We start from the raw sequence: 23,351 nt of genomic DNA, 5'->3' as shown, positions 1-23,351 counted from the left end.
GTTCTTAAATTGACTGGATTTAGCCCCACCCCCACCCCCCCTCCACCCCATCCCACGCCCGTATCTCCACGCATTGCATCGGTTTGGGTGTACCTTACTTTGGGAATGTTAAAAGTTGCTCGTCTGGACAGAGTTGAAAAGTCTATAGTCTTTTTTAGTAGATAGCGACCATGTACTGCATGCTTAAGGAGTCCGGGGCATTTTGTTCTGATTTGTCACCCTGCCGCTCACTCTACAAACTGTACTCAGATTTGCAGGACCTGACCGGCAATTTTCTGGCTGGAAGCCAGTACACAGTTTCTCAAGCCTACACTGAATGTGCTGTTTGAAGAATGGGTTAATGACCCCGGTGCATTTTTTTTTCCTCTTTCTTCTTGTAGGCTTATTGAATAATTACTTCAAATAGCGGAAGTGCGAATACCCAAAGTTAAACATGCTATGTTTTGCTCGTTGAAAAGAAAACGAAACCTCCACAATAAGCCCCCACGATAAGCCTCTGACCCGCTCATTGACACATGACGCCTTCCTTGAGTATTTTTCCAAAAAGACACCTTGCCAGGTTCGGAAGATGACAAAAGACAGAAGACGTAGTGGCCCGTGGTTGCCGGCCGGAAGGACTCTCGCTGCTTCCTGAGCGGATTCCCGTGAAGCTGCCACTGCGGCTGGGACTTTGGCCGCAGGGCGCGGGGCGGCGGGAGCCACCGTGGCCGCTGTGCAGCGCGCAGGCCCCGCGGTCCCCAGGCGCGCGGTTCGGTCCCCAACGAGCCGGTCCTCTATTCGAGCATCACCCACCGACTCCTGGCGGCTCCTTCCTGCCACAGCTCGGTATAGCTGCGACTTTCCGGAGGCGCCGCCGTCCCAGGCCGGGGGAAGGGCGCAGGCGGTCCCTGGAGGATGGCTCCGGTGAGCCGGCCGCCGCAGCCCTGCGTAGGTTTCCATCTTTATTTGCATTTGCTCTTCCCAGGCACCCGCTGTGGAGCCTCCCGCAGCTGACCTTCCAGGACGCGGGGGGCCGGCTTTGGAGGGCTCTAGGTTTCCCAGATGATTGACACCGGGGCTCCCTACCCAGCGCTGGGGCTGCAGCTCCAGCCGGGGTCCTTCATGGCCGCGATCGAGGACCCAGGGCGGGTGACGGGATCCTTGGGGCTCCCCAAGTCTTTGCTTCCACGGCTTTGCGCCCTGCACAGCGCAGGGATAAAATAAGGTGAAAGAGTGGGTTCTGCGGCCCTGCCGCATGCACACTTCAAGGTCAACTGCCGTTTCTTTTTAAGTGTTCGGAACTTCTTGGCTCTTGTATCCCAGCAAGTTAAATCTCTGAATAAACAGCTTTCTGGAAACATTATTCATCGAGAGAGGTGGAGGGCTAACCCAGTTAGTCCTCAAATTAGAAAAAAAAAATCATTTAGATTATTTAATATACAAATTTTCACGTGATTGATGAGATGGTGTTAATAATATATTTAAAATTATAAACAAACAGAAGAGGCGCGTTTAAGTATTAATTTTTATGCTGTTTTGGAGGAGGGTTTACATATTTGATGATAGCTTTGACATTAAGAATCAGTCTGCGAAGAAAAATATTTTGCTTTCAGTTATAGATTGTGGCAATTCGTATGTGTTGGGTAATGTAGAACAGTGTACTCTGTATGTTTCCTATAAGCATATTCTATATAATTCAAAAGACATGTGGTGGTTGTTTTTGTCAACTTGGCACAAACCTAGGTATATTTGGGAGGGTGGAATTCAACAGATAAAGTGCACCACTCCCTCATCCCAGTCAGATGGGTCTCTAGGCGAGTCTGTGGCGTGTTTTTCTTGATTAAAGATTGATGAGGGAGGACCCTGCCCATTGAAGCACTCCTGAGCAGGCGTGTATATAAAAGCTAAGTGAGCAAGCCAGGAGGAAAAAGTCAGTAGTGTTCTCCCATGGTCTCAGCTTCAGTTCCTGTCTCCAGGTTACCAGTGGACTGTAACCTGAGATGTGTGAGCCAAAGGAGGCCTTTCCTCCCAAGTTACTTAATGACTATGGTGGTCATCTAAAAACTGAACTAAGATGACTTGATTGTGATGTGAGAAACCAAAAGTGTTCTCCACTGAGCCATATTCCTGGCCCTAGAAAGAGTAGGTCTTGGACAACATAATGCCAGTCATTAAAAAAAAAATCATCTTTCTTCTCAATTGTACAGTCACGTTGCTTGTTAATAGTTCACTAAATAAAATCTATTTTAGCATCAAAACACATTTTCTGCTTTATTTCAGATAACTGTGATCTGATTTTGAAATGCAGATACCAACCTGGAGTCTGGGCACCCAACTCAGCCTAGGAGTAGCATTCTTTAAAAGGTGAGGTGACTTGTTGACTCTCTGGGCAAGCAGGGCTCACAAAGGCATTCTGTCTGTCTGTCTGTCTATCTGTCTCTGTCTCTGCCTCTGTCTCTGTCTCTCTCTCTCTCGCTTTCCCTTCCCCTCTCTTCTCCTCCCCTCCCTCTGTTTGCAGGGTCTGTTATAGTGTTTGCCTAGCATTTGAGATCCTGAATTTCATCTACACACACACACACACACACACACACACTCTATTAAAAATCAAACCCTTGGACCTTTTTAGTTAGAATTATGACTTCCCACATGCTTGGTTCAATGGAGGGGATGGGTGAACCAAGAAATGACTTCAGTTTTCTGCTTGTTTCTTTCAGGAAACTTTTCCCAAAGAGGCTCAAGGGATGGTTGTTATTACTCCCTAAGGGTGAGTGAGCCTGGCTTTTCCTCTGTTTCATCCTCATACTGGATGAAAAATTGTTCTGTGTACCTACTTAACAGTCTCTAAGCCTTTTTGTCAAAGTCAAACTGGAGTAACTTCTGTCTTTCTACTTGTTGCTATGACTGTAGTTTTGTTTTGTAAGTTCTCAGTGTCAGGTAATTTTGCAAGGTGGGGAGGGAAGATATATATTACATACACACACATACACACACACACACACACACACACACACACGAGTTAGGATTGAGTCTCTACCTGATGCATATTAGGCACACATCCTACCACTGACACAAACCCAAAGGCCTTTGCAAATTTTGCTTTGAACCAGCGTTTGACCAAGTCGCTCAGGCAGATGACCTAGAACGTGTGCTTGCCCCAGCTTGCTGTATTGCTAGGATTGTGAGCACTTCCTTTCCCAGCTCTTGAACTATTTAAAAAGGCATGGTGGCCTTGGGTGATGCTATTTCTAGGGAGAGAATGAAGTCCTCCCCCTTTCCATTATCTCTACATGACTGGGAAGCAGAGACATCTTTTGCCTGTAATACTGTAGACAGCACTGAAATAGGAGTTCAAGAAGTCCGAGTGTAGGGAGAAAAGGGATGTAGTGTCTGAAGTGTATGTTTGTCCCTCTGTATCCCCAGCTAGCTTTACTACATAGTCCGGGCAGGCGATGGAGCAATCCTCTGTCTTAACCTCCAAAGTGCTAGAATTGCAGTCACCAACCATAGGGGCACCCCCCCCCCGCCCCTGAAACTCCCCCCCCTCAAAGTGGTCATAATATATTGGAGATGATTTACATGGTCCTAAGGTTTTCCTCATGGGAATATGGAGCAGCAGTGGCATGCTAGGGGGCAATCTGGTCCCTTTACATCTTCTATCTCCCTCTGTCCCTCTCTCTGTCCCTCTTTCTTTCTTTCTTTCTTTCTTTCTTTCTTTCTTTCTTTCTTTCTTTCTTTCTTTCTTTCTTTCTTTCTTTCTCGAGACAGGGTTTTTCTGTATAGCCCTGGCTGTCCTGTAACTCACTTTGTAGGCCAGGCTGGCCTCGAACTCAGATATCTGCATGCCTCTGCCTCCCAAGTGCTGGGATTAAAGGCGTGTGCCACCATGCCTGGCTCCCTCTTTCTTTCCTTATCTCTAACCTTCCTCTCATCAGATGGGTGCCAGTCTGATGTTTTTCTTCCTCTGTGGAAAGAAGGTAGACATTTGAAGGCAGGGATAGAGCTTTCTCCTTTGCTGTGCTGTGCATTCATCTGCATTGAGGGCTTACAGGTTAGGTCCTGCTGCAGAGTGGGTGGGGCCTGCTGAGGACGTTCACTGGATAGGTTGAGCTGTGAGGGCGCCTTTGCCCTGAGTTTGGTGCAGGAAAGCTGGAGGCCTGTACCTTTGTGCCTGTCCTACACTGACACCTGCTCCCCAGCCTTCCTTGCTCTTACCCATAGGTCCTTAGTCACAACTGCTCAAACAGGGTTCTCTGGTGAGAGGAAGTGGGCGTGGGCGTAATGGAGTAATTATCAAGTTGCCATTTAGGAATTTCATCATCTGGGGAAACATGAAAGATTTCTGAGGTGTGTCTCGCAAGGCCACACAGGTGGTGTTACCTGTGTTCTTGGTCTTCAGTGTGACAGGCCAGAGGGATGGCGACAGGAATGGCAACAGACAGAGCCTGATGCTCTCTCATTGTTGGCATCCACTCAGCACTAGCAATACAGGGAGGAGGTAGGTGGAGGATTGTTGCAGATCCTGTTCCCTAGGCTAGCCCTGGTTTACTTTGTTAACTGAAGTTCCCTGAGGGGGCGGGGAGCCATCCCTACATTAAACATTCTACAGGTTTGATTAACAATTGTGGATAGTTGGAATATTACAGATCTGGAACCATATTATCCTAGTCCCTTAAATAGACATTTGCTTAACTCTATGTTTGACCTAACATCCTTTGACTCTTACTTAGTTAAATCCCTTCAGAGATTCAACATGGTGACTGAGTGAGAATGGTCCCCAGCAGTTCATATATTTGAATGCTCGGCCCCCAGCTAGTGGAACTGTTTGGGACAGGTTGGACAGGTGGCCTTGTTAGAGTAGATTGGGCCTTGTTGGAGGAAGTGTGTCACTGGGGGTGGGGTTTGAGGCTTCAAAGCCCAGGCCAGGCCCAGTCTCTGCCTGCTGCCTGCCAATCAGAATGTAAAGTTCCCAGCTACTGCTCTAGTGCCATGCCTGCCAGTTTCCTGCCTTGATGACCATGGGTTAACCCTCTAATACTGGGGGTTGGACAGATTGCTCAGTGGTTAAGAGCACTGACTGCTCTTCCAGAGGTCCTGAGTTCAATTCCTAGCAGCCACACAGTGGCTCACGACAATCTGTAATGGAATCTAATGTCTGAAGACAGCTATAGTGTACTCACATAAAATAAATAAATCTTTAAAAAAAAACCCTCTAATACTGTAAGCAAGCTCCTAATTAAATGCTTTCTTTTATAAGAGTTGCCTTGGTCATGGTGTCTCTGGCACCATGGTCAATAGAACACTCAGATGTGTGTAAGAATAGAAGAATGGAAGAATATTGGCTTCCAGTAACGCCAAAGCTAAGAATGTCACCAGGTAACCTCCGAGCCGGACAGTAGGGGCTTCCTAGCTTTTCAGTTGCCTACTTACTTGAGGCTCCCACCAACATATTTTAAAAGTGTCTTTGTTCTGTTTCTATAAAACCCTTTGTGAAACCATCACCACATTGGAATGTGGTATTTGGAGTTGCTGGGCTGTGATCAGACATATTTGGCTTTAGAATAAGCTGTCTCTTACTCCTCTCGATGTGAGAGCTGTGTTGCTGTTTTTCCTCATCCACGTCATGACCTTGTCCCTGTGTTTATTCATGCTGTTGTTCCACACTTAAAGAGTTAAGAGAGAGAGAGTCTACGGTGCGTCTGGTCCCTTGGCACCTGTGGTTTGGTCTTAGAGAAATTGAGTTGAGCAGGATTATCAGTAAACAAGGTAAGGGAACAGGCGGCCATGGTGGGCTGCCACGTGGTGATAACGATGCTGTGGGGTTTCTGAGAAAGGTTCCAGGAGGAGAAGTTGATTTCACATTGCAGGCAAGGCTAGCTTTAGGTAACAATGCACTTGATACATAACATGCTTGCTATAACCTCTTTAATCAAGTACTTAATATAAATGGTGGCATTCAAATGAAGGCAGGGGAATGAAGGATGGGGTGTGGCTCTGTGGTTGGGTGCATGATGAACGGAGCAGGTGAGGTTGTGAGTTCAATTCCCACTACAAAAACCCAAACAAACCTTGGTTAGTAAGGGAGTCCCCAGGGCAACCGATTACATCTTCTCTTCTCATTGTTTTTTTTTTTTTTTTTTTTGAACAGCTACAAAGTAAGAATTGCAGGTGGTCACTCGTCTATCTGAGTAGCTGCAGAAACTTTTTTTTTTTTTTTTTGGTTTTTTCGAGACAGGGTTTCTCTGTATAGCTCTGGCTGTCCTGGAACTCACTTTGTAGACCAGGCTGGCCTCGAACTCAGAAATCCACCTGCCTCTGCCTCCCAAGTGCTGGGATTTAAGGCGTGCGCCACCACGCCCGGCCAGAAACTTTTAATTTCCGTTTTCCAAGGCATCTTCAATTCTGAGGTGGTTTGTTAACTTTGGATAAATGGTTCCAAGTGTGTGCTCACTTGTTTTCTTTCCTTTTTGTTTTTAAGATTTATTTATTTATTATATGTAAGTACACTGTAGCTGTCTTCAGACACTCCAGAAGAGGGCGTCAGATCTTGTTACAGATGGTTGTGAGCCACCATGTGGTTGCTGGGATTTGAACTCCGGACCTTCGGAAGAACAGTTGGGTGCTCTTACCCACTGAGCCATCTCACCAGCCCGTTTTCTTTCCTTTTTGTTTTTTAGACAGGTTTCACTGTGTAGTCCTGGCTGGCCTGGAACATACTATGTTGATCAAGTTGGCCTCAAACTCAACAGTGATCCACCTGTTTCTGCCTTATGAATGCTGGGATTAAAGATGTATACTACTATACCTGGCCTCTACTTTTCTTTTTTTTTTTTTTTTTTTTTTGGTTTTTCGAGACAGGGTTTCTCTGTGTAGCCCTGGCTGTCCTGGAACTCACTTTGTAGACCAGGCTGGCCTCGAACTCAGAAATCCGCCTGCCTCTGCCTCCCAAGTGATGGGATTAAAGGCGTGCGCCACCACGCCCGGCTCGGCCTCTACTTTTCTTTGGATAAGTTTTTAAGTCTTTCCTATCTATATTATAGCTCAGTGCAGAATGCCACTGTGAAATGAGCCAGACACTTGAAAAAAAATTTTTTTTTTTTTTTTTTTTTTTGGTTTTTCGAGACAGGGTTTCTCTGTATAGCCCTGGCTGTCCTGGAACTCCCTCTGTAGACCAGGCTGGCCTCGAACTCAGAAATCCGCCTGCCTCTGCCTCCCGAGTGCTGGGATTAAAGGCGTGCGCCACCACGCCCGGCGGAAAAAAATTTTTTTTTTTATTTATTATATGTAAGTACACTGTAGCTGTCTTCAGCTACTCCAGAAGAGGGCATCAGATTTTGTTTTGTTTTGTGTTTTTTGTTTTTTGAGACAGGGTTTCTCTGTATAGCCCTGGCTGTCTTGGAACTCACTTTGTAGACCAGGTTGGCCTCGAACTCAGAAATCTGCCTGCCTTTGCGTCCTGAGCGCTGGGATTAAAGGCGTGCGCCACCACTGCCTGGCAGATCTTGTTAAGGATGTGTTGTAGTTTGTCAAAAGGCCCTCACTCACACAAAGACCACAGAGACCGTCATCGTTGCAAAATACATGAGGATTTGACTTATCCAACATGTTGGGGAACCCTCTCTCAGCTGCAGGCCAGAGGAGAGACCCAGAACAAAGAACACACTTTTTATAACTTTGTAAGGGCCGGATATAAGCACCAGGGTAGTGTGGCTTTTTTTTTTTTTTTGTTTGTTTGTTTTGAGACAAGGTTTCTCTGAGTAGCCCTGGCTGTCCTGGAACTCACTACAGCACTACAGAGTTCTCTCTTTGTAGACCAGGCTGACCTCGAACTCAGAAATTCGCCTGCCTCTGCCTCCCAAGTGCTGGGATTAAAGGCGTGCGCCACCAAGCCTGGCTAGTTTGGCTTACTTTAATTGGTGTAGTCAATAACCTTTTTAGACATTGGTTGGTTTGTAGAGGGTGACTCTCATTTTGTCTGTCCTTGAGGTTTTCAGTGTGAGGCCGGGCAGGGGAATTGTTAATCTTGTTTTGGAAGCTTAGTAATTTTGACTGTTAAAACTATGTTTCTATATTTGTTTAGTCGGCCAGCTTTTTATCTGACTTTGTACTTGGCCTGCTAGTACAGTTTGGAAAGTCCTTTGAAGGGGGAAGGTACTGGGTAGTCTTGAATTTATTTTGGATATTACAGATGGTTGTGAGCCACCATGTGGTTGCTGGGATTTGAACTCAGGACCTTCGGAAGAACAGTCCCTTAACAGAGAGTCAGTGCTCTTAACCTCTGAGCCATCTCTCCAGGCCCCCATTATTTATTTATTTATTTATTTATTTATTTAAAGACAGGGTTTCCTGTGTAGCCTTGGCTGTCCTGGAATTCGCTCTGTACATCAGGTTGGTTTCGAACTCACATAGGTTTACCTGCCTCTTCCTCCTGAGTGCTGGGATTATGGCTTGAGCCACCACCACTACGTGGCTGAGCCAGACAATTTTTTTTTTTTTAAAGATTTATTTATTTATTCCATGTATGTGAGTACACTGTCACTGTCTTCAGACACACCAGAAGAGGGCATCAGATCTCATTATGGATGGTTGTGAGCCACCATGTGGTTGCTGGGATTTGAACTCAGGACCTCTGGAAGAGCAGGTGGTGCTCTTAACTGCTGAGCCATCTCTCCAGCCCCGAGCCACACACTTTTATTTCTGTGTTTTGGGTGTGAATAGTCCCGAAGCCTGGAGTCTGCAGACAATTGTCAACCCTCTAGCAATGAGTGTGTTCTTAACTCTGTGTCTATGGGCAAATTTGGTTCCTGGATTCCTGTCTAAAAGCCAACTGTGTAGATGTGGCTTTCTTTTCTCTCTTGGCTCATTTGGGATCTCTGGTCATTGCCATGGCCTCTGGTCCTGTCATGGCTTCTCTGATGTCCAGGCTCTCTGTTGCCTCTTGGTCACTCCCTTCTCACACTCCCACCTTGAGCGCATGCTGGGAAATTCTGCAGCAGCTAGAACGAAGCTCCTAACACATCTCGGGATGTTTTTCATCAACTGTGCTACTGGGATGTCTTAAAACACTGTTTCCTTCACAGGGTAACAACGTTAGCCAAGATTCAGGATGAACACGAAACATTCTAAGCATTCTTTGCAAAGCTCTGGCACATCAGATTATAGGAAAGAAGGCCATTTGAACTTTCAACACTAATTTGCAGGGCAAACCCATCTTGGTGGAAACATGCACAATCAAGTTTCAGGAGTTTTTCTTTCCTGTTTCCCTGTAGATACAGCTCGGGACTGGGCCCCGTCTCCACTCCTACCTTCCTCAGGCTTCCATGGTGGGTTCTTGATGGACTTGGTTCTCTTCTGCTGGCAACTCCTGGGCAGGAGACATGGCTCTGGTCAGATGGGGGCTGAGAAGACAGAACTTCCATCCGTTGAGGAAGAGGAGGAGAGCGTTGCTGTTGAAACTCACAGTCGTCATTATCTCTGTGCTTCTGTTTTGTGAATATTTCATCTATTACCTGGTCCTCTTTCGGTGCCATTGGCCTGAGGTGAAGACTTTAGCCCATGGCGGTGGGCAGGAGCCTGTACTGAAAGCCATGTTTCTGGCTGACACTCACCTACTTGGGGAGATAAGAGGCCATTGGCTGGACAAATTACGAAGGTAAGGAGTCCTTCTGGAATTCGGTAGGCAGAAAGGCATGGCCCTCTCTCCACAGGTCAGCTCAGAAGCTGCCGGTTACAGTCCTATTTCCTTCTAAAGTCGTGTGCGGGTTTGACCTTTTCTCCTACTAATTTTTAAGCACCTATTATATGCAGAGCCCTGTAATTAGAGTGTAGTCTGGGCTGTTGACTAGTTCTGGGAGTTTGGTGAGTCTGTAAGTCCTCCCTCTTTGTCAACTACTGGGTTAGTACAGGCAACCAAAGCTGCGTGAGGAAGGTACCCACACATCCTCTGGGATGAGGGCGTGGTCCCTGGGCAGGAGGGTATAGATTTGCATTGGTGGATCTTTTTCATCTTGGTGGTATGTGAGTTTGAGCACATTGGGGTTTTTTTTTGTTTTTTTTTTTTTTTTTTTGGCCTCCTCTGCACAGCCAGAGGCATGAGGCAGGTGTGTGCCTGTCTCCCCGAGGATGGGTGAGGTCCTGCCTCTTCAACTCTGACCTGCCGCAACTAAATCTGTTTTTGCATTAGCAAGCTTTTCTTGTTATCTATTTTGAAGCAACGTAAAATGCACAACACATGCTATCACTATCTGGTTTTGCACACCTGCAGTGGCATTTGCACGTTCAAATTCCTGCGTAGTTGTTGCCACTACCCACCCCTAGATGCTTTCCTTTTGAACGGCAACTGTACTCATGAAGCACTAAGTTCTCACGTTCCTCGCTTCTCTTGTCCCTGGAAGCCACCACCGTGCTTCCTGCCTCTGTGAACCTGGCTACTGCAGCCATCACATATAAGAGGAACCACACAGCATTTCTTTTTGAGACTGGCTTATATCAAGTCATTTAGCACAAGGTCCCTCCGGGTTCACCCATGTTGTAGACATGCTGGGATTTCATTATTTTGAAGAACGGAACCATATTCTCTTGTCTGGACCTCACATTTTTGTTTACTTTTTGAGACTTACTGTGTCGCCTAGGATGGCTTTAAACTCACTGTGTAGCCCAGGTTGGCTTTAAATTTTGGCAATCCTAGCAGCCTTTCCATGGCTGGGATTACAGGTCTAGTGTGGACAACATTTTGAAAATTCTTTCATCTGGGTAAACACTGGAGTTGGCTCCCATGACCAAGGCATTGACAGGGCTCTTGCCAGTAGCTGCTTTTATCCTGCTACTGTTCCTTGTCTAAGCTTTTCATCCCCGAGACAAAATATCTGACACAAGTTAAAAGGAGAAATGTTTATTTTGGTTAACAGTTGCAGCGACTCAGATCATCAGGGCCCACTTTTTTGTTTCTGGCCTTGAAGTGAGGGAGAGTGTCATGGTGGAGGAGTTTGAAGAGCAGAGGTGTTCAAATTCACTGTGGACAGGAAGCAGAAAGAGGGACAGGAAGGGACCATGAGCAAGGTCCCTATTGGTCTGTTCCTTCCTGCTAGGTCATACTTCCCAGTAATTCCATCAGTAAGGAATTCCCAGGAAGTCTATCAATCCTCTCTGGACTTGCTATATTGGTGATACTCAAACCTGTAGGATCCAGCCATTTTCAAAGTTCATCACATGGGCAACCAAACCTGTCACATATGAGTTCTCAGGGGAGCTTTGCAGATTCAACTGTAACCCTCCTCACTACAGCTCAGCTGTTTTCTAAAATGTGAGCATTCCTTCAAGAGGCAGTATCCTGTGAATGCTGCAGGTGTGGGTGATCTGAGCTTGGCAAAGTGCACAGGATATAGATGTTCCCAGTGTGGGGAGAAAGAGGCAAGAGGAAAGAAGGAGGGTGAAGGGCTGCCAGGTCCATCTAAGAAGAGTTCTAGCCAATGGGTGCATGAGTTAGAGAAGGCCAGAGAGAGGCTGCACTTCCTGAGCTTTGACTGGGACTTGTGAGTTCCACCCCTCTGGGTAGTTTTTCCTTCTCATCTGCCAGTGCTATTGCACTGATGTTTTGTTTTGCCACAGAGTCACCTCTGGCTCTGGAAGGACAAACCTTTAAGTAGTAATGTATACTAAATACTTGGGGTCTAAAAATTACTCTGATTAAAAACAAAAACACCTTTCTTTTATTTCTGTATGGTAGGGCAGTACGTTCTTCTTTAGAGGAGCAACATGCTGGAACAGAGCCTGTAACGATGAGGGAGGACGAGGAGAAAGGTGGGGTAGACTGAGGAGCACAGCAGTTTCCATGTGCCTGTGCGCTGTGCATTCTTCTAGCACCGACTAATCTAATCCTCGAAAGTTGGGTGCTTTCCATTTTTAGTAAAGAAATTATTTTCTTTTGAAAACAGTCTTTCTATGTAGTTCATGTTAGCCTTGAACTCATGGTCTTCTTGCCAATGACAGGTGCACACCCCCATGCTGACAACAGTGGCTGGCAACAGTGGTTTGTTGTTTCCTCCATCTCCTTCCTCCTCCTCCTCCTCCTCCTTTCCCTCCTCCTTCACCGGTGATCACACATATCTGAAAATGACTGGATTTATTGTTGTTTCCCTTTCTTTCTTTGTTTCCCTAAGAAGGGAGGCTTGAGCTGTGTTTGTAGGTCCAGAACCTTCATGCCTAAATAAAAAACAAAACCTGCATGCCCAACATCACATACACACACACACACACACACACACAGACACATACACACACAGACACACACATAGATACACACATAGATACACACACAGATACACGCACATAAAAAAAGAATCGGAGACTGGAAACCATCTTCTCGGTGTGGTGTAAGCCTGCTAGGTCTCTGGAAGCTGTTAAGTCCTCGATGTTCTCTTGTTGGACTGATGGCTTCAGGGCACTTGGGGGAAGGCAGCCTAAAATTCCCTAGATTTGATCAGATGCAAATCTATTGGTTGCTTCAAAGTTTAGGGTTGGAAATCAAGATTAGAGCCATGGGAGACAGAGAATGGGACCCTTAACTACTTTTTATTTGGCTTTGCTAATTAGTCAATTAACTCATTCACTATGTAGCCATTGCTACCCTAGAAGTTACTATGTAGACTAGGCTGGCCCTAAATTCAATAGAGATCTGCTTGCCTCTGGAGTGCTGGGATACCACCACACACGGGCTAATTCACCTTCTAAATGGCTGAGCAGGACCAAGTAGTTAGTTTCCTTTACCCAAGAAACAGACTGACTTTTTTTTTCCCCCTCAAGGGAGTGGCAAATGGAGAGAGCTTTTCAGACAGCTCTGTGGTTGCTGCAACCGGAAGTCGTCTTCATTTTGGGAGACATCTTTGATGAAGGGAAGTGGAGTTCCGACCAGGTAGGACCTGGGTTTGAATTCTGCCTTGAGGATTTCACTTTGGCAGCCCAGATGGTCCCAGCTTGAGCTGGGAGTTTTTCTTAGTTCTGATGATGGGAATGAAGAGTGTCATGGTCAGGGATGTCGCTCCCTGGTGGGATGGGCATTTATCATGTATGAGGCCCTTTGTTTGTTCCCTAGGCCCCAAATACAGTCTATGGTGGAGATCCTTAGAGTTCTTGCCCAATGCTAGTCGTGTGTTAGGCCAGGTAATCTTTTATTTATCTATGATGGAAATATGTGGTTAGGCTGACATTATTTGTATAATTGGAATATATTTCTGTAACCTCCCGGGGAAAAGTAGAAATAGGCAAGACAGTGTTATTTCATCTGTAACCAGAATGACAGGGTAGATGTTGAGATGGACAGTTAACTTCATACACTTCCTCTCTTCCTCAGGTGACACGGGAGATTGAACCTTGAGTGTGCTAGGCATGTGCTCTACATTAAGCTAGGGTTTCTCTGTATAGCCCTGGCTGTCCTGGTACTCACTCTGTAGACCATGCTGGCTTTGAACTCAGAAATCCACCTGCTTCTGCCTCCCAAGCACTGGGATTAAAGGTGTATATCGAGGGGCGTGGTGGCACACGTCTTTAATCCCAGCACTCGGGAGGCAGAGGCAGGTGGATTTCTGAGTTCGAGGCCAGCCTGGTCTACAAAGTGAGTTCCAGGACAGCCAGGGCTATGGAGAGATCCTGTCTCTAAAAACCAAAAAAAAAAAAAAAAAAAAAAAAAGGTGTATATCATCACTGCCCAGCCCAGCCCCTAGCTTCATCCCCTGTTTAGTTGTACATTGTGGGAATTAGTTACTTGCCACTGTACTCTGTACTCCTTTCTTATGAGTGAGAGATGCAGAAGGAGCCACAGGGACATGTGTGAGGTTCCTCTGCATCTGGGGACTGAGATGGCTGGGTGCTAGGTGTGGGGGTGATGCACAGCTTTGCACAAACGAAAAGGACTGTTCCTGCTGTTGATTTAAAAATGTTCCACCACTATTTTATTTTATTTTTTTTAGGAAGTGGTTTTTAATTGGGAAATATTCATGAATCCATTGACATTTGCCAGAACAGTCTAAAAGCTTTTTAAAACAAAATCTTTGGGGCTGGGAAGAGAGTTCCTTGGGGAGAGGTGCTCTACTGCTTAGCCTGCTGCCTACAGGATGGAAAGAAAGATGTAAAATAAGGTTTAAGAGGGCCTGGACTAGCTTTGGACCTGATGTCTAAACCATTGTAATGTTTCTTATAATTAAACATGAGGGGATAGAAAATCCAGTGGTTTGCTTCTTACCAAATGCTGTGACCCATTAATACAATTCCTCATGTTGTGGTGGCCCCCAACCATAAAGTCCTCCTCCTCCTTCTCCTCCTCCTCCTCCTCCTCCTCCTCCTTCTTCCTTTTAAAGATTTTATGCTTATGAGTCTTTGCCTGTACTGTGTGTATGTCGTGCCCTGGGAGGCCAGGAGAGGGTGTTAGATCCTCTGGAACTGTAGCTACAGATGGTTGTAAGATGCTGTGGGGATTCTGGGAATCAAATCCAGGTTCTCTGCAAGAATAACAGAGCTATCTCCCCAGTAACCTTTTATGGACTGAGAGTCAAAAACTTAAAACTGACAAAATCAGGGAGGATTGTCAAAGAGATAAGACTTCTATTTTAGTTAGGGTTTTACTGCTGTGAACAGACACCACAACCAAGGCAACTCTTATAAGGACGTATGATGGAACTGCCTTATAGGTCCAGAGTTCAGTCCAGTACCATCAAGGCAGGAACATGGCAGCATCCAGGCAGGCATGATGCAGGAGGAGCTGAGAGTTCTACATCTTCATCTGAAGGCTGCTAGCAGAATACTGGCTTCCAGGCAGCGAGGATGAGGTTCTTAAAGTCCACTCCCACAATGACACACCTATTCCAACAAGGCCACACCTTCTAATAGTGCCACTCCCTGGGCCAAGCATATATAAACCATCACAACTTGTTTTCTTTGGAGCTCTCAAATGAGAGTGTTAAACCAGTAAATGGGCCATCCTTGCTTAGGGACAGAATGTACTTGATCTTTGCAATTAACCCTATTGTGCTGGCTAGGTTTTGGAACTTTGACACAAACTTTGGAAGAGGGAACCTCACTTAAGAAATTATCTCCATCAGATTGACCATTGGAGCATTTTTCTTCATTGCTAATTGATGGAGAACTCGTGGCAGGGGAGAGGAGTTAACTGTGGGCAGAGCCACTCCTAGACAGGTGATCTTGGGTTGTATAAAAAAGGTAGCTGAGGGTGAGTGTGTTAGTCAGGGTTTCTATTCCTGCACAAACGTCATGACCAAGAATCAAGTTGGGGAGGAAAGGGTTTATTCAGCTTATACTTCCACATTGCTGTTCATCACCAAAGGAAGTCAGGACATGAACTCACTCACACAGGGCAGGAACTTGGAGGCAGGAGCTGATACAGAGGCCATGGAGGGTACTGCTTATTGGCTTGCTCCCCCTGGCTTGCCTTCTTTTTTGTTATTGTTTTTTTGTTGTTTGTTTGTTTGTTTTTTGTTTTTTGAGACAGGGTTTTTCTGTATAGCCCTGGCTGTCCTGGAACTCACTTTGTAGACCAGGCTGGCCTCAAACTCAGAAATCCGCCTGCCTCTGCCTCCCAAGTGCTGGGATTAAAGTCATGTGCCACCATGCCCAGCCTGGCTTGCCTTCTTATAGAACCAGCCCAGGGATGGCACCACCCACAATGGGCCCTCCCACCCTTGATCACTAATTGAGAAAATGCCTTTCAGCTGGACATCATGGAGGCATTTCCTCAAGGGAGACTCCTTGATAAGTCCAGCTTGTGTCAAGCTGTCATACAAAACCAGACAGTAGAGTGAGCCTGTTCTTGGAGGCAAGCCAGCCATCATTGTTCCTAGTTGGTTGACTCTTCCCTTCCTGTCTCTGGGTTCCTGCTGCAAGTCCCTGTCTTAGCTTCCCCTGAGGACTGACTGTAACCTGTGCTAAAATAAGCCCTTCCCTTCTCAAGTTGCTTTTGGTCTGTGTTTTATCACAGCAGAAACAAGCCAGGCTGCCTACCAACTCTTTTCCCCTCTTCACTGGACTTGAACAGTAGTCTTCATAATTTACCTTATAATTTCATTTATAAAAGGGAATTTCGGGCTGGTGAGATGGCTCAGGCTCAGTGGGTAAGAGCACCCGACTGCTCTTCCGAAGGTCCGGAGTTCAAATCCCAGCAACCACACGGTGGCTCACAACCATCCGGAATGAGATCTGACTCCCTCTTCTGGAGTGTCTGAAGACAGCTACAGTGTACTTACATATAATAAATAAATAAATAAATAAATAAATAAATAAATCTTAAAAAAAAAAAAAGGGAATTTCTGTCTTGGGTTTTTTGTTTGTTTTGGTATTTTTTGAGACAGTGTCTAGCTCTGGCTGCTCAAAAACTCACTATATAGATATTTTAACTTAGCTTAATGGCTTCAAACTTCAATTGACAGGGGAACTCCCCACGTTAGTCTCTGGGATATTGGAATTACAACAGGCCTATGCCTGACATTGGAAATTCTTCAGGATGAGAAATACATAAACTAGCTCGTGTTTATTTTACCTCATTTTAAAACGTAGTCGGTGATACACTGCATGACTAACGAGCGGGAAGTGCGGACCTTCTCAAATATCTGCATCAGTATGTTATGTTCATAGAAGGTATCCGGTCTTTGGTATTAACACGTTTGCATTGCTCTGACTAAAATGCCCAAGAGAATATAAACCAGGAAGGGTTTCTTTGGCTCACAGCTGTAGAAAGTTGCTTGGCTTCATGCTGGGTGGAGCATCACGGATGGAGGAGCACGCAGAGGAGGAAGTCTCTCTCTTCAAGGCATGTAGGGAACAGAAAAGACATGCTCTCAGTGAGCTACTTCCTTTGGAAGGTACATCTCCTGACTTTCTAGAGCCTTCCACAACAGTGCCACCAGATGATGACAAAAGCATTCAGATATGAAATGCGTGAATGACATTTTCTTTTTTTCTTTCTTTCTTTCTTTTCTTTTTTTTTTTTTTTTTTTTTTTTTTTGAGACAGGGTTTCTCTGTGTAGCCCTGGCTGTCCACTTTGTAGACCAGGCTGGCCTCGAACTCAGAAATCTGCCTGCCCTTGCCTCCTGAGTGCTGGGATTAAAGGCGTGCACCACCACGCCGGGCAAAGATCTATTTATTTATTTATTTATTTATTTATTTAATGTATATGGGTACACTATAGCTGTTTTCAGACATACCAGAAGAAGGCATAGCATCTCATTACAGATAGTTGTGAGCCACCGTGTGGTTGCTGGGAATTGAACTTAGGACCTTTGGAAGAGCAGTCAGCGCTCTTAACCACTGAGCCATCTCTCCAGCCCCGTGAATGACATTTGCTAGTCAACCCATAATGACTTTCAAATATTGAAAAAATGCTTTTCATTTTTCTTCATTTTCCCCTTTTATTGAAAATAGATTCTTTTCTCATACCATATATCCTGATTACAGTTTCCCTTCTCTCTACTTCTCCCATTTCCTCCGCACCTCCCCACAAGACAACCTAACATAAAGAAAAAGGGCTCCAAGAGCAGACACAATAATCAGAGACCCACTTATTCACACACTCAGGAGTCCCATAAAAGCAGTAAACTGAAAGCTGTAATATCTGTGTAGGAGACCTGGTGCAGCAGACGCATGCCGACCCTTTGCTAGCTGCTTCAGTCTCATATGAGCTCTGTTCAGTTGATTCAGAGGGTCTCATTCTCTTGGTGTCCTCCATCCCTGCTGGCTCTTATACTCCTCCTGCCTTTTCCAAGGGGTTCCCTGAACTCTAAGGGGAGGGATTTGATGGAGACATCCATTTAGAGCTGAGTGTGCCAAGGTCTCTCTCTCTCTCCCTCTGAGTAATGTCTGGCTCTGTTTCCATTTGCTGCAGGAGGAAGCTTCTTTTGTGTTGGCTGAATAAAGGACTGATCTATGAGTATCACAAAAAATAAATAAATAAATAAAAATAAATAAATAAAACGTAGTCTTTGAGCCTTGTTGCAAATGACATCCTTTGTACAGTGTGACTTCAAAAATAATAAAGCCATAGCTGTCAAGCCTCTTACACATCCTCTCCCCAATCTCTTAAATCTGTAATGCAGACCCTTGATAAACCTAGTGCTGGGGAGAGATGGCTCAGTGGTTAAGAGCACTGGCTGCTCTTCCAGAGGTCCTGAGTTCAATTCCCAGCAAACACATGGCAGCTCACAACCAAATATAATGAAACCTGGTACCCTCTTCTGGCCTGCAGGCATACATGTAGGTAGAACAATGTATATATAATAAATAAATCAATCTAAAAACTTAAAAGAAACTTAAACCTAACTCTGCCTCCTATGATTCTTCCTGACATTCTTTTCTGTGTCTTAAGTCACCATCCTGCCTTCCGTGAGTGTGGAGTCCCTAAGTGGAAAATTCCTCAGCGTGTTGTGGCAAACTCTACTGTATTTACCACAGCTGCTAATGGATGTGTTGGAAAAACAAATTTTGTTTTGGGGGATGGGGGCAGGTTTGCCTTCTCCAGTCAAGACAGAATTCTTTTTCTGGCAGAGGGAAGAGGGTTTGAGGTTCTCAGATGTGGCTCCTGTTCCCTCCCTCAGGCCTGGGCAGACGACGTGCAGAGATTTCAAAGGATGTTCAGACATGACAGCCATGTGCAGCTGAAGGTGGTCATTGGCAATCATGACGTTGGCTTCCACTATCAGTAAGTAGCGTGCGGAAAAAGCATGCCTCGGGTTGTATGCGCCATGAGGAGAATTAACTTAAAATGTATTAATTAATTAATAAATTAATTTTTTTGAAGACAGGGTTTCACTGTATATTTCAGACTGACTGCAGCTCACTATGCAGACCAGGCTGACCCCAAACTCTGCCTGCCTCTGTTCCCAAGTGATGGGATTAAAAGTGTCACTACACCCGGCTATTTTGAGACTCAGTTTTAACTATATAGTTTTGGCTGGCCTCAAACTTGCAACCTCCCCCTAACCCCGGAGCCCTGCCTTCAACCTCTGGATTAAAATGTACGTTTAGTGTCAGGCTATTTTAGAAGTCAGACAACATGTCCACGTAGCCTTTGCTAGCTCACAGTGTAGTGTGCTAGCCCATGTGCCACCTTAAGTTCTCTCTCTGTACCTTAATGTCTCTCTTTTTCCTGTGCCGTTACTTATCGCTCCACTGGGATCCCAGGGAGCTAAGTAATTTGCCCCCTCTCACGATAAACGGCAGACTTGACCCTTGAGCCTCAGTTGCCTGGGTCCGGTTAATAATGCCAGACTGGGGAAGTTACTTTTCGTGTTCATGGTAATTCGTCTTGACCTGAGAAACATCTCTTTTTATAATTGGATACAGGATGACTAAATACAGAATAAAGCGATTTGAGAAAGTGTTTGGCTCTGAAAGACTGCTCTCTCTAAAAGGAGTTAAGTGAGTATTATGTACGAATTCAGATGAGACTTCTTTTTTTTTTTTCCTTTGGAGTGAAGTGCTGAGGGGTGAAGCTCAGAGCCTACGGCCCTTCCACTGAACTGTGTCCCCAGATTAAATCCACTGCCATTCAAAGGTGGTTGTCTTTCGGTCAGACCCGCGTTTTGTGTTAGCTTGTACTTTGCTTGGTGATTGATGGTCACTGTGGGAACTGACCGGATGGGAAAACCTATAACCACCGACAATGAACCAGTCAGTCTATGACTCCGCCCTCTCAGTGTGGGCGTGGCATAACTCCGCCCACTCGGCGTGGGCGTGGCATTCTAGCTGCACTGTCCCACATGTCATACATTCAGCAGCGCACTCTATACAGGTGCTTTTGTGGCTCGTTTTGTTTTGTTTTCAGACAGGATCTTTCTATGTTGCCCTTGCAGCGGCAAACTCCTGAGTTGGGACTGTACCCACACTTGCACAGGTGACACAGGCTCAGGAGCTTGCCCAAGGTTACGCTTCTAACTGGGTTGAGTGCTAGTTAGATCGCATGGCTTCTCTCATGTAGGATTTCCTACAAGTTACAAGCTTGTCTCGTCTTTCATTCGGAGCAACAGAAACGAGCGCAGCTTCATTGTATCTTGGATATAATGCTATTTTTGTTTCACCAGTGTGAACTCACAGTTTAGCTGGGGTTAAGCTGCTCTTGGGTTTGTTTCATTATGCTATGGATGCATGATGTTTCCATGGGGACAACGGCACACACACATGTCCGTGGCCTGACCTTCTCTGCCTGCTCTTGTCGGCCTCAGTTTTGTCATGGTCAACAGCGTTGCAATGGAAGGGGATGGTTGTATCATATGCTCTGAAGAGGAAGCTGAACTCAGAGAGATCTCTCGTAAACTGAATTGCTCCCAAGAGGTAGGAGACCTCTGCGCTCATGTCTCCCAAAGGCTCCACAGTCAGGTGCCCTGGCTGTTAGTCACCTGGCTCCTCTTCCCTCTCTTAGTGGTAACCACTAGGATTGATGGGCTAACAAGGTGACTCCTGACCAGCAGGTGCCGGGATCCAGCCAGTGTGACCGTGAGCCTGAGCCGAGGCTCCCCTTGTCCGCTCCCGTGTTGCTGCAGGTGAGCTGGGGGAGGAGTCTAAGGGCCGCTACCCGGTGCTTCTGAGACTATCACTGATGTCAGGTTCATTTGGTCAGCACTACCCGCTCTACCGGGCCAGCGATGCTAACTGTTCGGGTGAAGATGCAGCTCCCCCAGAGGAAAGGAACGTCCCCTTCGAGGAGAAATATGATGTTCTTTCTCGGGAGGCCTCGCAAAAGGTGTGTGGTGATGTGACCTCATGCCGGTGTCACATGGGGACAGCGAATGGACACAGAGAGCCTTTGTGGTCACCAGCTGCAGAAATGGGGAGGCTTTGACACCATCTCAGATTTCCACTCAGTCTGTTTGTCCTCTTTCCCTTCTTTGGTAGATCCACTACTTCCTAATCTCAATGAGAATTACATTCTTGGCTAATCTTTACATTAGCAAAATTTAAAATCAACTTAAATGCATTGAGTGCAAATGAAATCTAGAGTCTAATTTTGGGGATTTAGTTAGAAATGTACTTTCTCAAACATGTATATTTAAGAAATGTACATATAATATATAATATTTAGGTATTATACTATGGAAATACATATTAAAATATAAATATACAAATCTTAAATGTGAATGTAAATTTACATTTTAAATATGAATATATTTGTGGAAAATAGTTATGAAGCAAATTTATAAAAATAAAATTATATATATATATCTGTGATGGGAAGAGTGGGTTCTAAGGTTTCCCAGGAGTAGGAAATCTGAGGGAAAACAAGCCTTAAGGATTAGTGTTTGAGTGGAATGTGTGGCCCTGGCAAAGCCATGGGGATGTCACTGCCAGTCAGAGCATTAACTGCGTACCCCATGTCTCCTTGGCTGCCAGCTGTTGTGGTGGCTCCGGCCTCGCCTGGTTCTGAGTGGCCACACGCACAGTGCCTGTGAGGTGTTCCACCCAGGAGGAGCCCCTGAGGTGAGCGTCCCATCTTTCAGTTGGAGGAACCGAAACAACCCAAGTTTCATCATGGTAACGTAAACCTTTATTATTATTATTATTATTATTTTATCAGAAAGCTTTCTTGAGTATTGAAATCAACACAGTAATCAACTACTTAATGGCTGCAATCTGTAAAAACACACAAAAGCCAGAAATAAATCGCCCTCTTTGCACTCTGGGTGGATTCACCACCTGGCTCTAGTCGCCTGTCTGGGGACAAATAGGCAGAATGTGGCTTCAGGGCTGAGACTCTGAGGAGCAGAGGTGGAGTCCAGCAAGTGCCAGTCTGTTTCCAGGGAAACAGTTGTCTACTCAATAGCAGACTTGGTCATCTCATTGTCTAAGCGTGCCAGGCACATGGTAGTGCAGAATCTCCAAGTCTGTGAAAGGTGGTGACGCGGTGAAACACCATCTTTGTTACCATGGGTTCTGGCACCCAGTCTTAGGCTACTGTTTCATAGGCCTGGCTATAAAAAGGTGGAGACCCTTTGTGCTTTCAAGTTCAAGTAGGTGAAAACATTTGCTACCTTGGTCCCACACTGCCTACAGTGAAAAGCCTATGGAGGTGCAGAGGCACTTCTGGGCAACAGGGAGACTGCTCTGCTATCCAGTGGCAGGGAAACGCTCATTGCTCATCCTCTCATTCCTCTGATGATTCTAGGTCTCCCTCTGGGGCTGCCCTACTGTGTGCGGAATGCATTTTAATGGAGGGGAGGGGTGTGTCAGCATACAAGATCTTCTTTCCAAGTCAGCATATCTTTGGCTTCTTTCTTTTGTCAGTACCTGTGTGGTCAGTGTTGGTGTGTCATGCTTGAAGCCTCTTGGTCCTGGGTAAAGAGGTCTCTTCCCTCCCAGACCCACATGAGGGAACCTAGAAGACAGCTTCTAGGTCAGACTTATGCCTGAGTCTTACCCTGCAGCATAAACTTTCTGTTTCTCCCCCAGGGCAGCCTGACATCCAGAGATTACGCTCTGTCCAAGTGCTACCTCCCGTTTGAGGACACGGTGCTGACCATGTACGGTGCAGCGGCTGGCTTCCTCATGATTCTCATCTTAGTTCACTTTGAGCATCTGCCCTCACCTTTTCTGTGTGGCTGGAAACTGTGCAGGTTGCACATGAGGAGGTGAAGAGCCGGTGACTGTTGCGTATGGTAATACAAATCAACGCCAAAGACCTATAGGACTTCCAGTGGGGGTCCTGCGAGTCCCAGAGGAGAGCAAACGCTGGTTCTTCCTACGTACATGGTGGGGATTCTGAATCTTCAATGCGACTACAGAATAAATGGTTGACTGTACTGTTCTCATGCTATAAAAATGGAACATGTACTCGGCAACAAATTCATCTTTTCATTTTAAGAAACGTATGTATAATCAAAGGTTCCAGAGGTATGGAATGTAAATGTCATGGACACTACCACTCGCATGCGTGACACACAGTCCTTTCTTCCACAGGAAGGACCCAGCAGCTTTGGTGCACACTCGAGGCTATGTGTGCCCCTAAACATTGGGGCTTCTCTGTACTTCTGTGAAGTGGCTCTCAGTTTCTTGCAGATCATGAAGCTATATGCTTAAAAGTACAGATTCAATGAGTAGGACTAAAGGCTTTTGCGTTTCCGCGCTAATGGAATTGGATTTTTAGGTACGTGTAATTTTCTTTCCGGGAGACCATGTGATCGCATCTGAACTCAATGTCTGCTCATGACTAAAACTTCAACATGGATGTTTGAATTTAAGAACAAATGGTGTAATAATTCTGTCAGATAAAGCACATTCCTTTCCTTACTTAAGGAGTCTGGATCTTTTCTAATGGCTTCACTTTATTTATATTTCTTTTCTTTTGATTGAGCTCAGGTTTTATGCATGCTAGGCATGGGCTTCA

At 45.6% G+C, this 23,351-nt stretch overlaps 1 protein-coding gene across 4 annotated transcripts; it reads left to right on the top strand.

Moving 5' to 3' along the window:
* Positions 1-435: 435 nt before the first annotated feature.
* Mppe1 (metallophosphoesterase 1) lies at positions 436-23,254 on the top strand. 4 transcript variants are annotated; one of them, XM_029471866.2, is made up of 12 exons: positions 436-927; positions 2,260-2,343; positions 2,694-2,743; positions 9,246-9,628; positions 12,778-12,886; positions 18,571-18,674; positions 19,319-19,393; positions 20,197-20,305; positions 20,440-20,514; positions 20,592-20,714; positions 21,362-21,502; positions 22,423-23,254. In XM_029471866.2, the coding sequence occupies exons 4-12, from the start codon at positions 9,354-9,356 to the stop codon at positions 22,468-22,470; spliced, it is 1,059 nt and encodes a 352-aa protein (XP_029327726.1). In that variant the 5' UTR covers positions 436-927; positions 2,260-2,343; positions 2,694-2,743; positions 9,246-9,353; the 3' UTR covers positions 22,471-23,254. The 4 variants fall into 4 exon arrangements, with proteins under 4 accessions (XP_029327726.1, XP_021006395.1, XP_021006393.1 ...); XM_021150736.3 differs by having other exon boundaries at positions 440-927; positions 20,443-20,514; positions 22,418-23,254; XM_021150734.3 differs by having other exon boundaries at positions 440-927; positions 22,418-23,254.
* Positions 23,255-23,351: the final 97 nt, after the last annotated feature.

Source organism: Mus caroli, unplaced genomic scaffold, assembly GCF_978045245.1.
Source record: "Mus caroli unplaced genomic scaffold, Mus_caroli_1 scaffold_19, whole genome shotgun sequence".
NCBI classification, from domain to species: Eukaryota; Metazoa; Chordata; class Mammalia; order Rodentia; family Muridae; genus Mus; species Mus caroli.
Note: the sequence above shows the minus strand (reverse complement) of the source record. Positions and strands in the feature narration are given on the sequence as shown.

Coding starts and splice junctions, on each gene's coding strand:
- Mppe1 (XM_021150735.3), top strand. CDS start 9,354: ATGGCTCTGGTCAGATGGGGGCTGAGAAGACAGAACTTCCATCCGTTG. Junction 18,675..19,318: donor GACGTTGGCTTCCACTATCA/GTAAGTAGCGTG, acceptor AATTGGATACAG/GATGACTAAATACAGAATAA. Junction 20,715..21,361: donor CTCGGGAGGCCTCGCAAAAG/GTGTGTGGTGAT, acceptor CTTGGCTGCCAG/CTGTTGTGGTGGCTCCGGCC.